Genomic DNA, 15,517 nt, shown 5'->3' with positions numbered 1-15,517 from the left:
CTCGAGGGACACAGTGGGTTCTTAAACTGGACCGGAGGGCCGGAACCAAAGCATGGATGGAGTGTTTGTGTGAACTAATATAAATTCAAAGTAAAGGAGCGGAGGGGAGAGCAAGAGAACCGGATAGAACAGCCGGATCCGGTCCGCGGGCCGTAGTTTGCCCACGGCTGCATGACTAGACCCTTAGGGCCCTCAGGAGCCGCTCCTCCCCCGTCCCCCCGCTGCACACCCGCCCCCCCCACCCCGTCCCCCAGCTGCACGGTCGTCTCGGCCTCCAAGGTCAGCAAGACTGGTCATCCCATCACTCTCCTCTGACCCCGAGCCCCGGCCTCGCCAGTCTGCACCAGCCCCGTCTCCCCTCAGACACCAGCACCTACCCACTCGGGCCGCTCGCCCGGCTCTCCTGGCGTGGGGTCCGGGGCCACGGGCGGGGGCGAGTAGTCCTTCACGGGGGTGGTGAACTCCACGGGCCCCGTGCCCGGCAGGGGGAGCTTCAGCAGCGGGTAGCTGGAGGGGCAGGAGAGGGAGTCAGGACACGGCGGAGCGAGTCTGCACGGAGGACGGGCGCGGAGCCCCGCAGGACCCGGGCCGTAAACGCAGGGCCAGGCGGACAGAGCCACCTGGACAGGAATTCTAGTTTTTATTTATTTTTTAAAAATGTTTGTTATTGGTTTCAGAGAGGAAGGAAAAGGGAGAGAGAGAGAGAAACATCAGTGATGAGAGAGAATCCTGGATCGGCTGCCTCCTGCACGCCCCCACTGGGGATCGAGCCCTTTCGTGCCCTGACCAGGAATCGGACCGTGACACCCTGGTTCCTAGGTCGACGCTCCCCCCGAGCCAGGCCGGCCGGTGCAGACGGGAACGGTTAAACTCATTTCACGGAGAGCGTGGCGCCCGGGGCGCACAGAGCCCTCCCAGCTGTCAGGGCTGCTCCTCCAGCGCCTCTCGGTCCCGTTTCCATCCCTTTACGTCCAAGCTCTCTGTTCTCATTCCCTTTCCGCACAACACAGACTGCCCACAGGCAGCCGCCTCCAGGTCTGGGCGTGGACGACGCTGTGAGCCCAGGAGTCCGCCCGCCCAGCAGGACGAGGAGGGGGGCAGCACGTCCAGAGCGTCCCCTCTTCGGGGTAAAATCTCAGGAAAAGCCCACAGGCCTCGGAGAGGGTGAGACGCCCACGTTCCCCGCTCCCCCTGCCGCGCTCCTCCCACCAGGTGTGGGACACGCTCTGCGCTCACCGTCCAGGCTCCGTTGTGGCATCACCTGCCCCAGGAAGTCCTATCCCAAGCCTGGACCGGGGCCCTCCCCGCTTTGACTCAGCAGGCCCCCTGGTCCCACAAACCCACAGGCAGTCTTGGCTCTGCACCTCCTCCCGTCCTCACTCCCTGCGTCTGTCTGTCGTGGGCACGGGGGAGCAGCCACAGGGACGGCCCCGGAGGCGAGGCGGGGACCGGCCGGGGACCTCGGGGAGGCGGAAGGGGTGCCCTGAGATCTCGCCTCGGTGGAGACCCTGGGCGAAGCGGTCTGACCGCCAGGCCTGTTGGCGAGGCTGGGAGCCTCCGGCTCTGAGATGCTGAACGGGCAGCGAGTCCGGCTCGGGCCGGGCCAGGGGCTCTGGACCGGTTCTCGCTTGCAGCCGGCCCTCCGGAGAGCAGGCTCCCTCCTCACCACGGAGAACGCAACGTGTCTAGAGCGGCCACGGGCCGAGGGGGACCTGCAGCACGGTCCCCGCGGGGGGCACGGGGGCGGCGGGAAACCTGAGCTGTGGGCAGACCAGGCGGAGGCTGAGGAGGGAGGGGGCGCCCGCTGAGACGTCCAGCCTGGCCTGAAGGCGCTGCCCTCCTCCGGGAAGGAGCCCGGGGCCAGGTCCTCCCGGCAGCAGGTGAGCAGTGGCCTCACCGTGATGCCAACCTGCTCTCCAAGGTGCAGCCCACCTCGCCAGCCCGAGCAGCAGGGCGGGGTTCCTCGTGACCACAGACCTCACTCAGCCCGGCCCGCACCGCGCAGTCCAGCCACTGCGAGCAGCGAGCCAGGTGACCCTCCCGCGCCCTGGGCAGCGACTGGCCACACCCAGGAGGCGACGGCGGCACCACCTCCTGCAGAGCCCGCCCGGCCTCCGGGAGCCCCCGACGCCCCCTCGGCACCCAGGCCAGCTCACACCTGCCACCCGGCGTCGAGGGCCCTGCCTGTGGCCCAGGCCGGGACGGGGCTGTGAGGGAGGACGGCTCTGAGGCCCGGCCCCGGGCTCCCCTCCCTGTCTGGGGGGCACTGCCTCGCAAGGCCCTCCGCTGTCCCCCAGGTCCCGCCTCCTCAGGCTTCGGCTCAGGAGCACATCGCCAGGCGAAGGGTTTCGTCCCGCGGCTGAAGGGAGCCCCCGGGCCTGCCTGTCCCTCGCCCACTCGCCACGGGGCGCCATCACCTCTCACAGCGGGAGTGGCAGCACCTCCGGGGACGGCAGGCAACCACACGAAACACCGTGTGGGGGCCCCGGGCCCTACGCCGCCGGCGGCCACGCAGCCTCCCCTCCGGGCCGAGCTGGGCCGAGGGCACACGGGTTGTCAGATGCTGTCACCACGTCGGCCTCCCGTCCCCCCTAAGTCACCGGGGCGGGGGGTCCATCCTTGGGGCCTTGGCCATCTCCAAAGGTTCCCATTCCAGAGGCCACGCCAGACGTCCGAGGACAGTCTGTTCTGAAACACACGTGTGATGCCAAGTCATTCTTTACAGACAAGGCCCACGCACAGCCACGCAGCTGCCGCACTCGCCCGCCGGCGACACCCACCCCAGACGGCGACTGCACGGAGCAAGTCCCGCCCTCCGCGGCCAGAGGGGCCTTTGGGGAGGGGGTCACAGCACCCCTCCTTCACCTAAACTGCCCCACCGACACGCGCTCAAGCCCCGTTCAGGCCCTCAGCCACCACGCGTTACCCCCACCCCGTGCCGAGGCGGGAAAGACCACGGGGAACGGGGCTCGGTGGGGGGCGGACCCCACGCCAACCAAAGGCAGCCGAGCCACCGCACCCCGAGCGACCGCAAACGGCTGCTCCCGCAATAGAATCAAGAGGAAACGCTCCTAATGGAGCCGAGGCGGGAGGTCCGAGAAATTCCCGAGGAAGACACAGCCGTGTGGCCCCGGCCCTCCCCCCCCTCGCCCCCGCCCCCCGCCATGCACAGTTCAGACACCTGTGCCCACGCACGGAGCCGCCGGGAGGTGGGTGCTGCCAGGGGGTCGGGGGCACCAGGGCCCGAGGCTGGACCTGCACGGCTCCCCTGCTCAGCGGCCGTGTGGACCAGACCAGGCTGACCCGCCCCCTTTGGTGCCTGGAGCTGCAGCAGGACGTGCACTGCAGTCCATCGGGGAGGAACCTGCCTCCTCAGCGGGGGGAGCAGCCTGCCAGCCTCCTTCCGGCACCGCCAGCGCCCGCGTGTCACACAGACGGCGACGCCAGGCGGCCCTTTCCTGAGGCCACGTCTCAGGCCTCCCCTTTCACAAAGTCCCCACCCCGGCCTGGGAGGGCCGACGGGACCGGGCAGCCACGCCCTCCCCGCCGTCCCGGGTGAGCAGGGGCGCCCCCGGAGCTGATCAAAGGGACAGAGCGCCCGGATGGCTCAGCAGACAGAGCGCCGGCCGCGGCGGAAGGGTCCTGGGTGCGATTCCAGCCAAATGGCACGCACCTCAGTTGCAGGTTCGATCCCGGGCCCCGGTCGGGTGTGTGAGGGAGGCAACCAATCGATGTGCCTGTCACATCGATGTTTCTCTCGCTCCGCCTCTCCCCTCCCTTCCAGTCTCTCTAAGAATCAACGGAAAACGCTCGGTGAGGATCAGCCCCCCCCCCCGCCCCACCCCCAGAGGACTCCGCCTCGCAGACCGGAGGCCCTGCTGCCAACCAGGGACCACAAGAAACGGTCACGGTGGGAGGGAACCTCAGAGCCATGCCTCCGGTAACCTGGCAACTTCTCAGAAGCGTCTAAGCGCGACTCTGAAGGAGGTTCCCAGTAACGTGAACAAAGGTGACGCTCGCGGAGGCAGAGCCGGCGGACCGCGGCTGAGGGCTAACCCGGGGACGGGCGCTCCACTCGGGCCCCCGGGGAAGGAGCACCCCCTGGCCAAGGCCCCGGAGCGGTCAGGGCTGGGAAACCTCCCGCCCCCGCCGCCGCCCCCGGGCCCGGGCACGTACCAGCAGGCGAGGATGCAGAGCCCCGTGAAGAGGGTGATGGGGACGGGGTAGGAGGCACAGAGCAGCCCGTGGTTGTAGAAGGCCCGCGATATCTTCTCACGCAGCCTGTCCGTCAGGGTCATCCTCAGCGCAGGTCACCTTGCTGCCATCCCCGACGTGCGCAGGGGTCAGCCGGCAGACGCTCACTGGTGCTGGCGGCCACCATCTGTCCTGGGAGGAGGGGGAGCAGTGAGCAGGGACCGGGCTCTGCACACGGGGGGCTGGGAGGTGCAGTGACGTGGGGAGGGGGAGGTTCGGGGCGCCTGCACCCAGGCGTGGGGACACCGTTCTCCACACGCACAGCCTTGGGCAGCTCGGAGCAGCCTAACAAGCTGACAGCTGTCCCTCTCCACACCGGGACTTCTAAAAGGCGCTCCCCCTGGGCACTGCCCCGCGTGGCCCAGGGAAGCCGTGTGTGTGAGGCCGACGTCGCCTTCCACGGCTCTCCCAATGGGCCTCCGCACCCTCCCGCCCTCCTCCGCGCACAGGTCGGACGAGACGCCTTTGGCACAAGAGAGCCTTTAGGAAGGGCTGACCCACCAGCAGCGACTCGCTGATAAAGAATGCCCGGGGTCAGCCCTCCACGGGAAAGCACCCACCAGCCGCCCTGACGGCGCGGTCTCTGCTCCCGGCCCCGGCCCCACGGCTCTGCTGGAAGCGAGGCTCCTGGCCCTCTCACTGTGGCACGGGGGCCTCTCCGGACCTGGCTGGAGGCACGCAGGCCGCCCTGCCCTGTGGGCCGCTCCCCCTGGGTCTGACTTCCGGGCAGGGAGGAGCAGGGCTGGATGGGGGCCTCCTTCGCCCCCATGGGTCCCTCCCCGGGATGGGGTGGGGGCTCGGGCGCTGGTCCCTTCTGAGGACGAGCTCACGGCTTCTCCGGCCGTGCCCCACCCGTGTCCCAGCAAACCCTCCTTCGCGTGTGGGAGCCAAGCTCAGAGCTGCTGCCTCCACGCGGACAACCTTAAACTGACGCAATCCGAACAGGAAACTCCAGGGGACCCGGGATCCACGGGATCCAGAACCCCCTCCTCACTGCGCTCCCCGGAGTCCAGGGCAAACCCGCTTCTCCGGTCCCAGCTGCGGTCGGTGCCGCCGGAACCTGCTCAGACACGTGTCCTGGCTGCTGAGGAAAACGCGGGCCAAAGAGCTGACGCCTCAGAAGTGTCAGGACCAGGAGACGCGGAGAGGCGCGCCGCAGCCAGGCCACGGGAAGGAACGGCCACATGCCCGCCCGCCCGCCCTGGAGGCGCAGCCTGAAGCGCACGCACAACTTCCCACGTCCCTCCAGCCCCCTTCGCAGGAAACACGCAGGGCCCGAGTGGCGGGCGGCCGCGGGGGCCGGAGCCGAGCGGGCACAGGCTCACCCTCAGGACAGTCTCCCTGCTCCCCCACCCCCGGCGGACGCGGGACTCTGGGGAACGTCTGCTCCTGTGCCCCGACCCCCCTCTGTCCCCAACGGAGAAACAAACTCTCAGCAGGAGGATCCCCGAAGCCGGGGCCTTAGCGACAACCTATGAACTGGGAGGTCACGGTTCGATTCCCGGTCGGTCGGTCGGGGCACAGGCCCGGGTTGCAGGCAGGACCCCCGTGGGGAGCGCGCAGGCGGCAGCCGATCCACGAGGCTCTCTCCTCACTGGGGTTTCCCCTCCCTCTCCCTCCCGCTCCCGGAAGGCGATGACCATCACTGCTGCAGCTCCCCAGCCTCGGGCCTCGGACAAGCCCGGTCTCTGGCCTCAGTGTCCCACGCCATCTCCCCGTTCTTCACCAACGGCTGACCTGAGTTTGACACGTCATCTGCACACAGGGCCGGGTCCGTGCCTCCTTCCCACAATCGCTTCACGCGTGTCTGCGCCTCCGCCTCTCGGGACTGGCATGGAAGAGAGGCTCTGTCCTTGTCCGGGGACCCGTGTTCTGTAGTTACCCGCAATCCCCGCTGGCCGGACTGGACAGCGTTTATCGTTCTGTCTCCGAGTTAACCAACGCTTCTCTTCTCTCCATTCTGTTGTGACTGCACTCAGCAAACTTTTTATTTAGTTTTCGTCATGAAACTCCTAATGTTAAATTTACGTCTAACTCCCCATCTGTTTCAAGACTGCTCACCCTCACTTCTCAGAGCCAGAGAAACCCTCGCGTGCACAGGACGCCGCAAAGCTGCCGCAGACCCTCAGCCGACCCTGTGGCCGACGTGTGCACAGAGAACATGGCCAAGGGCCCTCCCCACCCGCAAGCTGGCCTCAGAGCAGGAGAGAGGGCTTTCCCAGACGGACGACCTGCCTCGGCGGACGCTGGGAGGGGCCCCTGGGGCTCAGAGGGAAGGGGCTGCGCGCAAACATCGACCCTCGTCAAGGTGAGGACAGGGTCAAGTTCACCGCGTCTAACAGGTCACGCATCCCTCGACCCGGGACACGTCCTGAGCCATGGGAGTGCGTCACTGCGCCCACATCAGAGGGCACTCACACAAGCAGGTGCCCGCCCCCGCACGCCAGGCGGTGCTATATATAGCCTCCGCGCCGCTCAGACCTGCGCCACCTGCACGGCAGGTTATCGACCGAATGCTGTAGGTCATTGCAACACAGTGGCAAGGATTTGTGTATGTAAACCTCTCCAAACATAGGAAAGGCGCAGGGCCTACGCCCTGCGTGGTACAGAAGACAGCGTGGGAGTGGGTGTGTGGGAGGGGGCGGGGGCGCAAGGGGAGGGCTGAGGAGGGAGGCGCTGTCAGAGCGAGATCAGGACGCGGGGGGGGGGGGGGGGAGGGAGAGCAGAGATCAGAAGAGACCCAGAGAGATAAAGCTTGAGAAACAATGAAAGGGACAGGGAGGGGGGGAAGGAGGGACAGACAGGAACAGGACTGGGAGGAGGGGGGGGAGGGAGAGAGCGCCCAGCAGGGGTGGGCTCCCGGCTCCCCTCCTCCCGGCCCCCTCACTCCCTCACAGCTCCCGGCGCCTGCACAGGAGGGCGCAGGGCAGGTGAACAGCAACCTGAGCGTCGTCTGCGAAACCACCCACAGCTGGCAGCGGACCCAACCTCTGGGCGAGGCCCGGCCTTTTCTTACACGTGACAAACATGCTCAAACCGTCCTAACGCCCGAGACCAGCCGCGCAGGCGGGCATGGTGGCCGACACGCGCCATCCGGCGACTACATGGTGGTGTGTTAACCACTTCCATGTGAAAGCTAAAGGACGAAAGTGTTGAAATCACTGTAGCTACAATAATTTGTTAATGGACACACGATATAAAAACCTATCTGCTTTGGCTCTGCAGACTGAAGGGTTCGGGGTTCGAGTCCAGTCAAGGGCACATGCCCGGTTGTGGGCTCCATCCCCAGTAGGGGGTGTGCAGGAGGCAGCCGATCCATGATTCTCTCTCATCACTGATGTTTCTATCTCCCTCTCCCTTCCTCCCTGAAATCAATAAAAATATATTTAAAAAATAAAATCAATAAAAACATTTTTAAATGTAGATTGTGACATCAATGGGTGGATAAAAAGCATAGAGTTTTTGTATAATTAAGGTCTTAGCTTAAAATAGGTTGTTGCAACTATAGATGTTTTGTGTAACTCATGGTAGCCACAAAAAAAAATATAGCAGATACACAAAAGATAAAGAGAAAGGAATCAAAACATTCAATTGATGATTGGAAAGTTATCAATTCGCAGACAGCAAGAAAGAAACTTACAAAACAGCCAGAGAGCAAGATGGCAGCACCAAGTCCTTAACTATCAACAATGACTTTGAATCTAAATGCACCCAATTCTCGAATCCAAAGGCACAGAGTCGCTGAATGGGTTAAAGAGGAAGACACACTGTGCGCTGCCCGCCGTGTGAGAAGCTCACTCGGCTGAAGGACACAAAGGCTCGCGTGGAGGGCGGGCAGTGCTGAGCCCCCGGTCCACGCCCTCTGCTCGGAGGACCACCAAGTCCCTTCGTCTGAGCCCTGCCCCCGGTCCACGCCCTCTGCTCGGAGGACCACCAAGTCCCTTCGTCTGACCCCTGCCCGCGGTCCACGCCCTCTGCTCGGAGGACCACCAAGTCCCTTCGTCTGAGCCCTGCCCCCGGTCCACGCCCTCTGCTCGGAGGACCACCAAGTCCCTTCGTCTGAGCCCTGCCCGCGGAACACGCCCTCTGCTCGGAGGACCACCAAGTCCCTTCGTCTGACCCCTGCCCCCGGTCCACGCCCTCTGCTCGGAGGACCACCAAGTCCCTTCGTCTGAGCCCTGCCCGCGGAACACGCCCTCTGCTCGGAGGACCACCAAGTCCCTTCGTCTGACCCCTGCCCCCGGTCCACGCCCTCTGCTCGGAGGACCACCAAGTCCCTTCGTCTGAGCCCTGTCCCCGGTCCACGCCCTCTGCTCGGAGGACCACCAAGTCCCTTCGTCTGAGCCCTGTCCGCGGTCCACGCCCTCTGCTCGGAGGACCACCAAGTCCCTTCGTCTGACCCCTGCCCCCGGTCCACGCCCTCTGCTCGGAGGACCACCAAGTCCCTTCGTCTGAGCCCTGCCCCCGGTCCACGCCCCTCGCCATCCTCCAGGCTCCTTCCTCCCTCCATCTGACGTCCGCATCCTGAGCCTCGGGCCACCCTCCCTCCCGCAGCCAGGACTGCGGCGTCTCCACCTGAGCCCCCAGTTTCTCTGCTGTTCCAGCCCACCCGGCTCTGGAGCAGCATGGACGGCGTCTGTGCCATTTCCGACCCTGCCGACGGAGGCGGGCAGAGCTTGTGGGCAGGCTCTGGTCTGCAGACGTGTCCAGCATGTCCAGGCCTTGACATTCACTCCCCTCGCACGCACACACGCACCAGCGCAGCTCCCAGGCCTGCAAGCCCGTCCCGGGGGTGCCGTCCAGGGGAACCCATGCTTCTTCCCCCGGGACCCCGTTACTGTGTCTGTTCTGGGCTTAGACACGCCCAGATGCGCCCACACGGGCACTGGCGGGGACTGCCACGGGCCTCGGGCCGGCACGCTGCCCGTCTGCAGCCGGAGCCACGGGCCAGCCCCGGCCGCCTGGGGGGGCGGGCTGTGCCTCCAGGTCAGTGGATGTCACGCTGACGTGCGCAGTGACGCCATCGCCTAAGGACGCATTTCTCAGAACAGATCCCGTTGCTCGGCGACGCGTGACTCTGCATGTGTGTGTTTGCATATGAGACACAGACTTCAACTACGTATTTGTATCCTTCTCAACCCTAAGCTACCCTCCAGCCCAGTGGGAACACACAGCTTATACATAACAACGTCTACAAACCCACTGAAAAACCAACGCCTGACAGAAATGGGCGAAGGGCAGCCGGCTCCTTCACGGAAGGAAATGGAAATACGGACATGGCCCTTCAGCTCTAGGCAATGGGACACACATCCAATCAACCTGAGCGGGCGTGTTCCTTCCACGGCTCTCTTCACTCCCCTCTAATCTGAACTAGTAAGTTCTGGGGGGACCCCCGGCTCCCTTCCGGCCAAGGGCACGTACGTACCTGGTTGCAGGCTCGTCCCCGGCCCGGGCCCTGAAGGCAGCCCATCGATGTGTTTCTCTCACGTGGACGTCTGTTTTTCCTTTCCCTCTCCCTTCCACTCTCCCTAAAACCAACAGGAAAATGTCCTCGGGTGAGGATTAACAACAACAACAAACTGGTTTACTGGCCAAAGCACACACGCCCCAACGCGTGCTCCTGCCTCTGGTGCGTGAGGGACGGCCGCTGGGCCACGCTGGCTGATGCTCCGGAGGTTCCTCGGTGCCGCACAGCGACACCTGACTCCTCGGCGTCCCCCAGGGGAGCTCCGGCTGAGTGAGACAAGGCACCTCGGACAAGGGTGCTGTGAGAGACCGCGAGAAAGCTCTCACGTGTCGGCGCCGCACTATTACAATCGGAGGCGAAAGCAAGGGACACAGGGCGCCGCCTGCGAGCAAAGAAAGGAGCTCTGTGTGTGTGTGTGTGTGTGTCACACCGCACCCCTGACCCGGCACCGAGAACTGGAAGTGCGGCTGCCCTGGCGAGAGGACCTGGTGACCTGCGCTGGGCAGGGGGGAGGGGCCTTCCTGCGTGCCCGCTGCGGTGCCTTCTGCGTGTTGTGCCGCGTGAGTGCGTTACCGCACCGACAGGAGAATTTAAAAAACAAGCTTCCCGGGGAGGCAGCACGAGCTCCGAGCCTGTGTACCCCCACCCTGCCCTGTGTACCCCCACCCTGCCCTGTGTACCCCCACCCTGCCCTGTGTACCCCCACCCTGCCCTGTGTACGCCCACCCTGCCCTGTGTACGCCCACCCTGCCCTGTGTGCCCCCACCCTAACCTGTGTACCCCCACCCGGCCCTGCATGCGCCCACCCTGCCCTGTGTACGCCCACCCTGCCCTGTGTACGCCCACCCTGCCCTGTGTACGCCCACCCTGCCCTGTGTGCCCCCACCCTAACCTGTGTACCCCCACCCTGCCCTGTGTGCCCCCACCCTGCCCTGTGTGCCCCCACCCTGCCCTGTGTGCCCCCACCCTGCCGCCCTGTGTGCCCCCACCCTGCCGCCCTGTGTGCCCCCACCCTGCCCTGTGTGTACCCCCACCCTGCCCTGTGTGTACCCCCACCCTGCCCTGTGTGTACCCCCACCCTGCCCTGTGTACCCCCACCCTGCCCTGTGTGCCCCCACCCTGCCCTGCGTGCGCCCACCCTGCCCTGCGTGCGCCCACCCAGCCCTGCGTGAGCCCACCCTGCCCTGCGTACGCCCACCCAGCCCTGCGTGTGCCCACCCAGCCCTGCGTGAGCCCACCCTGCCCTGTGTGTACTCCTGTGTGCGCCCACCCTGCCCTGTGTGTACTCCTGTGTGCGCCCACCCTGCCCTGCGTGGACTCACCCTGCCCTGTGTGCGCCCACCCAGCCCTGCGTGAGCCCACCCTGCCCTGTGTGTACTCCTGTGTGCGCCCACCCTGCCCTGTGTGTACCCACCCTGCCCTGCGTGTACCCACCCTGCCCTGCGTGTACTCCTGCGTGCGCCCACCCTGCCCTGTGTGTACCCACCCTGCCCTGCGTGTACCCACCCTGCCCTGCGTGTACTCCTGCGTGCGCCCACCCTGCCCTGTGTGTACTCCTGTGTGCGCCCACCCTGCCCTGTGTGTACTCCTGTGTGCGCCCACCCTGCCCTGTGTGTACTCCTGCGTGCGCCCACCCTGCCCTGTGTGTACTCCTGTGTGCGCCCACCCTGCCCTGTGTGTACCCACCCTGCCCTGCGTGTACCCACCCTGCCCTGCGTGTACTCCTGCGTGCGCCCACCCTGCCCTGTGTGTACTCCTGCGTGCGCCCACCCTGCCCTGTGTGTACTCCTGTGTGCGCCCACCCTGCCCTGTGTGTACTCCTGCGTGCGCCCACCCTGCCCTGTGTACCCCCACCCTGCCCTGTGTGCCCCCACCCTGCCCTGTGTGCCCCCACCCTGCCCTGTGTGCGCCCACCCTGCCCTGTGTGCGCCCACCCAGCCCTGCGTACCCCCACCCTGCCCTGTGTGTACTCCTGTGTGCGCCCACCCTGCCCTGTGTGTACTCCTGTGTGCGCCCACCCTGCCCTGTGTGTACTCCTGCGTGCGCCCACCCTGCCCTGTGTGTACTCCTGTGTGCGCCCACCCTGCCCTGCGTGGACTCACCCAGCCCTGCGTGCATCCCAGCCCTCTCGGCTCCCTCACTGCCGGGTCCCTCCCGGGACAGGTCACGGCTGAAGGCCTCTGCTCCCTGGAGCACCCAGGGCTCGGTCGGTGCCGAGTGGAAAGTCACGGCAGGTCTGTTCTCTATGCCGACCGAGTCCTCGGGCGCAAACAAGTCATCTGGGGGAAGGAGGTTCTTTCTGAAAAGCGGACCAGTGATCAGGACAGGGAATCTCTGCTCTAAGCATCAAAATCAGCCAAATGAGCTGGCGGGATTGCCAAGGGGCCTGAAAAGAGGAAGGAATTTGGTCCAGGAGTGGAAGCCTCAGCGCACGCGCCCGAGAGAACGGACAGTGTGAGTGCTGGGACGGCGCGGCGGCGCCCAGGGGGAGGAGAAGGCAAGCCCGTCCCTGCTGCGAGGCCATCGCGCAGGCCCACGCACCGAGCGCCAGCAGACACTGGGGTGTCTCCGCGCCGCCCGCTGCCTGCGCTCTTCCCTCTTGACCCGGGCAGGGACGACTGACCAGGCGCTGCACTGACACGGCACCAGCGTGAGCCAAGGACCTGATTTAAAGCTGGCAACCCCAGGAGCCCACAGCACCCCGCGTTTCACAAGACAAGGCCTTTGGCCAGGGGAGGTGCCCTGAGCCTTGTGCCAGCCGGTGAGACGGGAGCATGCCAGGACCAGCCCGGCGCCCGCCACACGGACACCTCCCGGCCACACTGGACCGAGGCCTCTCGCCTGGCTTCCTACCGGAGCGTGGCCCGCCGGCGGGCGCCAGGGTTCCGACAGTCCGCACAAAAGTGGCGGTGTGATGAGTCTCTACCTCATTACTCTCTCAGAAGCTTTGTGTTCGTTTGTTTGTTTTGTGAATCCTCACCCAAGGATATTTTCCCAATGGTTTTTAGAGAGGGAGGAAGACAGAGAGAAACATCGATGTGAGAGAAACACATCGACCGGCTGCCTCCTGCACGGGCCCGACCAGGGAGGAGCCTGCAATTGAGGTGCGTGCCCTTGGCCAGGATGGAACCTGGGACCCTCCCAACGCTCTATCCACTGAGCCAAACCGGCTAGGGATCAATAGCTTTTAATAGCCGGGCCCGTGTGGCTCAGTGGATCGAGGATCATTCTATACACCAAGAGGTCACCAGTTCAATTCCCAGTCAGGGCACATGCCCGGGTTGCAGGCTTGATCCCCAGTGCAGGAGGCAGCTGATCAATGATTCTCTCACCATTGATGTTTCTCTCTCTCCCTCTCCCTTCCTCTCTGAAATCAATCTTAAAAATGTATATATATACACTAGTATAGCCCTAGCCCAGTGGTCGGCAAACTCATTCGTCAACAGAGCCAAATATCAACAGTACAACGATGGAAATTTCTTTGGAGAGACAAATTTTTTAAACTTAAACTTCTTCTAACGCCACTTCTTCAAAATAGACTCGCCCAGGCCATGGTATTTTGTGGAAGAGCCACACTCAAGGGGCCAAAGAGCCGCATGTGGCTTGCGAGCCGCAGTTTGCCGACCACGGCCCTAGCCGGTTTGGACAGAGCATCAGCCTGCAGACTGAAGGGTCCCAGGTTCGATTCCCGGTCAGGGCACATGCCCGGGTGGTGGGCTCAATCCCCAGTAGGGGGTGTGCAGGAGGCAGCCGATCAATGCTTCTCTCTCATCATTGATGTTTCTATCTCTCTCTCCCTCTCCCTTCCTCTCTGAAATCAATAAAAATGTATTTAAATATATATGTATGTGTGTGTGTGTGTGTGTGTGTGTGTGTATACATGTAAAGAATTTTGAGGGAAAAGAAAGAATTTGTACCCTTACGAAATTTAGTGAGAACGAATACTCAAGCCTCCCAGACCCAAATGTAAGACCTGAAACTATGACTCTCAGCAGAAAACAAAGAGCACAGATTCACAGCAGCTGATTTGGCCACGGTCTCCTGGCCACGGCCAAAGGCAGGCAGCACAGAAGAAAAACAAACCGCTGTGGGAACCAAGCTGTGTGCATCGAGAGGCACTGCCAACAGTCAGAAGGCAGCCACAGAACGCGGAGACATTTGCGGTCAGGTGTCCCCGAGGCTGAGCACATGAAACACACAGACAACTCCTGAGCTCGGCAGCGAAAATAAACCAGCCCAGGTTTTAAATGGACAAAGGACCCGAACAGAAATTTCTCCAGAGAAGAGATACGATGTCTCACACACACGTGGAAATACACTCAAGTTCACACACTAGGAAAGTGAAAACCCAAACTACAACGAGATACCACCTCACACCCGTTAGGACAGCTACTGCAACACACACACAGAGACAGGAGCGAGTGTGGGCAGGAACGTGAAGAACTGGGAGCTCTGTGCACGGCTGGTGAGAATGTAAAAGGATGCGGCCACTGTGGAAAACAGTACGGGGGTTCCTCAAAAACTGACCATGGAAACACCATCCGATCCAGCGGTTCCACCTCTGCGCACGCCCAAAAGAACGGAGCACAGGGACCTGAGCAAACACGGGTACACCCATGTTCACAGCGGCATCATTCCCCACAGCCAAAGGCGGGAACAGGCGGCTGTCCATCAACAGGTGAGTAGACACACAACACGCGTGAGCCACGAGGATGTGATGAGTGAAATAAGCCAACCACAAGCACACAGAGGCTGTGGGCTCGCCTACAGGATGTACTTAGTCAGTGCTGAATCGCAGGGAGAGAAGCAGAGCGGGGGTTGCCAGGGGCTGGGGGGAGGGCCTCGGGAGTCCCTGGCCGAAGGGTGCCGAGTTCCTGCTGCAAAGGCGGGCTCCCAGTGGCCCTCTCCGGAGCTATGAGCCACCGTAATAATCTTAACCTGCTGACCTCGCCCCACACCCACTGTAAGCCTGCTTCTGCCCACTCCTGCTCTTACTCCAGAACAGAACGTGGCTCAGCAGGGACGCAGCCATTCCAGGCCCCGGCCCTGAAGGACGGTCCTAATTGGCCTCCGGTTCTCTCGGGGACTTCTCAAACAGACCCCAAAGCAGGCCAATGGGGTCACGCAGAGCTCAGTGAAAAGCTCACTGGGAAGAGAGGCCCGGACGCTCCAGCTTTATCCATACACACGCCGCTGCCTGGGACAGGCGCGCCTCCCGCACGGCCCCCCGGGTTCCTTCTCGGTTAAACGCGGGGAGGCTGTTGGGAGGGGAAGAATTTAAGACTATCCTCCCGGCGAGAACATGATGCACCACGCTCTCTGTCGTCTGCTCAGGCGGTCTTGACGTTTCCAATAGTCACTGTCACTGGGGTGACAAAGGTGGACGCATGTCGAACCCGACCGGGACTCAGACCCAGAAGAAGGACCCTAATCACCCGCGGAGATGCGCACAAACGTGAGCTGGTAGAGGGAGACGGGCTGGGTGGGCCGCCGTGGGCAGGGCCGGTCGTGGGACGCTGGGGGCGGGGGGGGGGGGAGGGGGAGAGGCTGCGGCTGGAGACCCTGAGCAGAACTCGCTCCGGGAGGTGCAGCCAGCTGGGGGGGCAGGCTGCTCACAGGAGGAAGCTACTGGAAAACAGAAACAAACGAGGCTTTGTTTGAAGAAACCAAAGAAGTCGTAGAACAGTTTTTTACATGAAAAGATGGTCACACAGTGACACAGAAAACGGATACAGAGCCAGCATGATCCCGTGAGGAAGAGAGAGAGAGAGCAAGGAGATAAGCAAGAAAGAAGCC

At 63.6% G+C, this 15,517-nt stretch overlaps 1 protein-coding gene across 2 annotated transcripts in view; it reads right to left on the bottom strand.

Annotated features, from left to right (window-relative positions):
- Positions 1 to 15,517, bottom strand: part of SCAP (SREBF chaperone) — a 32,866-nt gene that overhangs the window by 12,961 nt on the left and 4,388 nt on the right. Inside the window, exons 2-3 of one of the 2 annotated variants that reach the window (XM_080671704.1) lie at positions 4,177 to 4,381; positions 378 to 507 (exon numbers count right to left, since the gene is read on the bottom strand). In XM_080671704.1, the coding sequence (XP_080527830.1) occupies positions 378 to 507; positions 4,177 to 4,298 (252 nt within the window). In that variant the 5' untranslated portion in view covers positions 4,299 to 4,381. Of the gene's footprint in view, positions 1 to 377; positions 508 to 4,176; positions 4,387 to 15,517 lie in introns of both variants that reach the window. The other variant, XM_080671703.1, reaches the window with a different exon arrangement.

This window comes from Plecotus auritus (assembly GCF_963455305.1).
Source record: "Plecotus auritus genome assembly, chromosome: 6".
NCBI lineage: Eukaryota > Metazoa > Chordata > Mammalia > Chiroptera > Vespertilionidae > Plecotus > Plecotus auritus.
This window is presented reverse-complemented; position numbering and strand designations above follow the sequence as displayed.